General features: G+C 40.8%; 1 protein-coding gene across 1 annotated transcript; it reads right to left on the bottom strand.

The window, feature by feature from the left end:
- Positions 1–2,142: 2,142 nt before the first annotated feature.
- On the bottom strand, positions 2,143–2,951 carry LOC125972465 (paired amphipathic helix protein Sin3b-like). Its single transcript, XM_049726174.2, has 2 exons — positions 2,667–2,951; positions 2,143–2,516 (listed from the first exon to the last, which is right to left on the bottom strand). The coding sequence occupies exons 1-2, from the start codon at positions 2,817–2,819 to the stop codon at positions 2,280–2,282; spliced, it is 390 nt and encodes a 129-aa protein (XP_049582131.1). The 5' UTR covers positions 2,820–2,951; the 3' UTR covers positions 2,143–2,279.
- Between the last annotated feature and the right edge of the window lie 1,902 nt (positions 2,952–4,853).

The following is a 4,853-nucleotide window of genomic DNA, read 5'->3' as shown; positions in this document are numbered from 1 at the left end:
TTAACGCCCGTAGTACAAACCTCGCTGGCTCATGAGGTACTATTTGTTGTATGCATGTTATTCGGCGAATAATAACTTACCACTTTACTGCACACGGAACAATGAAACACATTAACTCCTCATGACACCAAATTAAAAAGTTATTTGAGAAAATCTTGGTAGAGTCCGCTATCCTTGAGAAAAATCGGTTACATAAGAGTCCTTTGCGCGTGCGCCAAACAAATTGCGACCTGTTACATCATTTAATTAATAATTTAATAAACGGGCTAATTAACATGGCAGAAAAACTGTAACAATTAAACGTATTTATTTTTATATTCAATTATATATACGTATATATATATATATATATATATATATATATATATATATATATATATATATATATATATATATATATATATATATATATATATATTTTATATATATATGTATATATATATATATATATATATATATAAATATATATAAATATATATATATATATATATATATATATATATATATATATATATATATATATATATATATATATATATATATATATATATATATATATATATATATATATATATATGCGCGTGTGTAAGTAAGGCGTAATTCTCTTGAACGACTCCAGAATTAGGACATCTATCTAGCTATCTATTTTCTATAAGGCTCGTCCTCAATCAAATGACTCATTAGAAAATTAGGACATTTTCTATCCATTTTCTATCCATCTATTTTCTATACGACTTGTCCTCAATCCTCATAGGCTTCACGGGTGAGCAACTAACCTCAATAAACTGTGGACGAGAGTTTAGCTTGAACTGGTCGCAGGAAACATGTAGACAAAAAAAAAAAAAACATTCATACACACCACATCTAGAGACAATTAACCAAGCTTGTATGTTATTTCGAAAGTGGGAGGAAGCCAACACAAGCATAGGGAGAATGAATTCCACCACAGGGTCAGAGTTTCAACCAAGAAGCTCAGGCAGCAGCAAATGTTAACGAATAACTACCATAGAGATTTGTATTGACTTAATTAAATTGTGCTTCAGACGAGATGTGTCCACCATCAACATCTAAGAAGGTCACAACTAGGTTGTTTATTTTATGATAACTGATACAGGATAAATGTTATACATTCTATTTTAACACTGATATTTTTGCTTTTATTTTCAATGTCAGTATGCAAAATGAAAAATGGATGGGGGGGCTGGGGGGGGGGGGAACCAACCACAAAGAAAACATTCAGTGAAATCAAGATTATGATACATAATTTCTTCAGTATTAAACCAATCAACTTGTAGGACTCTTTGTTGGCCCGCTTATAATGTGTTTAGTGGCCCTCTTATGATGTGTTTAGCTACGATACAAAATGTGGGGTAAAGTAATTGATGCAAACATCAAGAGTTGGCCAACAGCAAACACTGTACAGAACCACATGATCTTCAAATGGTGCATATAGAAAAAATACATATGCACATACTTGTCAGAATGAAGTACAGGTTACACAAACATACATACACGCGTTTATACCATGATCTCCTTTGTAGACACGCGCATTAAATCCACCAACAAGCAGAAGGCTATTTGGCTTTACAAGCTAAAAACTACACAAGACTTTCATTTAAAGAAAGAAAGAAAGAAAGAAAGAAAGAAAGAAAGAAAGAAAGAAAGAAAGAAAGAAAGAAAATAAAACAGACATTCACATTTCTGAAACTATTTCCATTATGTGGTCAAATCGTGTTGACTTTTAGTGCCAGATGATACTGCTGATGCTGAGTGAAAAGGATGGGGGGGCAGTTGTGGCCTCCCCTAAGTCCACACTCGTGTATGACCAGCTCAGTGGCCTAGTAGTAGAGTGTCCGCCCTGAGACTGGAAGGTTGTGGGTTCAAACCCCGGCCGGGTCATACCAAAGACTATAAAAATGGGACCCATTGCCTCCCTGCTTGGCACTCAGCATTAAGGGTTGGAATTGGGGGGTTAGATCACCAAATGATTCCCGAGCGCGGCACCGCTGCTGCTCACTGCTCCCCTCTCCCCCAGGGGATGGATCAAAATCACATGGGGATGGGTTAAATGCAGAGGACAAATTTCACCACACCCAGATGTGTGTGTGACGATGATCATTGGGACTTTAACTTTAACTTTAACTCTTCCAACACGCTCACTCTGCACGAGGGAGTGAACATGAAAGGTGAAGGTACACAAGTACTGCACTGTTTAGTGTAGGGATGTCCATGCATGTAACCAGCTGTGTGTGCGCGGGGAGATGCGCGCGAATGTCCTCTTAAGGCGAGGCGGGGGCTTTGCTACCGCTGTAATGAACGCGGTATCTGTTAACTGCCTGGCCCTTGAGCTCCGTGGACAGGCAGGCGGTCTTGCAGGGGATCATGTCCTCCTCGTCCTCTCCCATCAGCCACTTGTGCACGCTGCGCTCGGCCGAGGGCGTCACGTGCTCTGCCCGCCAGCCCCGGTGCCACTTGGCCAAGCGCTCGTGCTGGTTTGCCGCCACTTGGTGCTGAGACTGGGAAAAGGAAAGACGGGCAGCATGGTTAAAAGCAGTCCCATCTGAAATAGTAGTTGTGTGTTATTTCGGCCTTGGTTCACACAGACAATAAAATGTATATACGCATTGCCGTGCGCGCCCAGTTAGAAGATCACATCAAAAGCGTACCTTCCTGGCCTTGACCAGCGCTCCTCTGCGGTACATGTAGTCCTCGGAGTTTATCACAAACACCATCTTGTGAGTGTTAAGCTTGAAGCGACAGTCCAGGCTGCCGGCGTTCTCCACACCCAGTTGCCGATGCCACTCTCGCCGGCAGCGCATCGCCTCCACCTGACGCACTTGCCAACGCCGGAAACGACGAAGGTTCCTATACAAGAGCAACGCGCATTATTATATGGGCAAGTCAACACCAGAACAGTTTTAAGGCATTATGGCACTAAAGGGGAGTAACGAGCATAGGCGACAATATCAAACAAAGATAAAACAAATGCATGCAAAATTATTCAGGAATAGGATTGTGACATTCTTCAGGTTTATATGGCAAGTCTCGGTGTTTTCTCCCCCCTTCGATCTAGCCTAATACTGCTTTTCATTTCATTTTGTCCCTCCTCACGCCTCAAGAGTGTCACACAATAATGTCTCCATGTCAGTCATCAGGGTGCACTTGACCAGTGAGAACCCTCAAATGCATCTCACAGGAAGGATGATCCATAGCGAGATGTCCGCTCAGTGAGTTTCACGCTCCGGCGGTCCGTGGCGCCCGTTCACCACTTTGAAGCTGCGGACACACACATACACACACACACTGAAAAGGGAAAGTTCGGCCTATATCAGGGTGGCGGGGTACCTCAATTAAGCTTTTTGCCGCAGGCGCATTGGAACAGTGTTTCATTAAGCAGATGAATACAGTCTGATAATTACTATATCTCAATTAGAGGGGAAAACTTCATTGATTGTGGCTGAGGAGCTTGAAGGTTAATTAGGAACAAAACATTTGCAGCCAATTCCATCGCAGTTTCAAGGCTACTTCGGTCAACAACAAGCTGCTTTTTGCTTGCATTAAAATAAGGCCAAATATATTTTTTTTCCTTCATGCACGTCAGTCAATAAGTTGACGGCTACATTTCCCTGCAAAGGTATTGGTACAGCGATTTTTGTTTTTGTTGTATACTGAAGAAGTGACTGGGCAACGTATTTGAAATTAATTTAGCAGTAAACCCGCTCTGTGGTATGGATACTGCTGGGGCCTGAATTTCCCTGAAGGAGTATTCCCAAGGGATTAATAAAGTTGAGTCTAAGTCTAAGTCTAAGTCTAAGTCTAATGGACACCCCAATGTGTTCACGTAATTTCGCAATGATCATCGTTCATGATGATCAACTGCTGTTTTGTTTTTGACCACTAGAGGTCGACATGCTTCTGCCTATAGAGTTGCTCTTCACTGTGGCCCCCAAAGGTTCAGCGAGTTCCCCCGAATGCACCTGAGCTCAGCCCAATGGAACACGCTAATGGCCGCATTAGCATCAGCGCCACAAATGACGCCATTAGGCTCACTTGGACGTAAATACTCTCACTTGGTCTCGGACAATTTGTTCCGCCGCTTTGCGTGTAATGATACCACTGGCGTAGAATTGGGAGAATGTTCTGTGACCAGACTGAAAAAAATATATAAAATAATGACGAAACTCTCCAACATGAGCACAATGGCTCCATTACGCTTTATCTCACTTTAAGGACCTTTTTTTTTTTTTGTCAACACACGCTATCTGGATTACTTTAAATCGCACTTTCATACCAGGGACATTTTGTGACATTTGATTTTAAGACATTTTAGCTCTGTTCGTGCATATAGGTCCAATTTGCCAAATAGTGTTCATTTTTTATAAACTCATTCTTTGCCAGCCATTTTCAACAAAGAAAAATCCGCGGAGTGCCAGACATTTTACAGGACCCACAAAATGTTCTACAATTACGTTTACACCAAATCTAACAAGTGAAAGAGTAGACTCCCTTCCTCCATCAAGAAAAAAGTTTTATTCCATCCATCTCTGTTATTTAGTAATCAGCAGTAGGAGAAAGTTTGACAAAACTCAGATGTTTTTCCCAGAAAGAAAGAATACTGGAAGCAGAACAGTGAGATCTATGCCAGTATTCACTTTTGTGACACCTCAAACATTGACGCAGTTGTTTTATTCTATAAACCAGTTAAAACAACATGATACAAGCGCCATTGGTGACAACAACTCATCAGATTGTACGTCCGTCATGGTCTCAGAGTGTTCACATGGCTTCTCTTGTCTTGGTGACTGTCATCAACGTCATATCTCAATGTTACATAAATGTGTATAAGCGATTAT

Source organism: Syngnathus scovelli, chromosome 10 (assembly GCF_024217435.2).
Source record: "Syngnathus scovelli strain Florida chromosome 10, RoL_Ssco_1.2, whole genome shotgun sequence".
Taxonomy (NCBI): Eukaryota; Metazoa; Chordata; class Actinopteri; order Syngnathiformes; family Syngnathidae; genus Syngnathus; species Syngnathus scovelli.
The sequence above is the reverse complement of the archived record's forward strand: the minus strand, read 5'-3'. Positions and strand labels throughout refer to the sequence as shown.

Bases quoted from the DNA above. Each gene is read 5' to 3' on its own strand.
- LOC125972465 (XM_049726174.2), bottom strand. From the start codon at position 2,819: ATGCGCTGCCGGCGAGAGTGGCATCGGCAACTGGGTGTGGAGAACGCC. The intron at 2,517-2,666 runs GTACGCTTTTGA...TCCTTTTCCCAG, and splicing joins CGCTGGTCAAGGCCAGGAAG to TCTCAGCACCAAGTGGCGGC.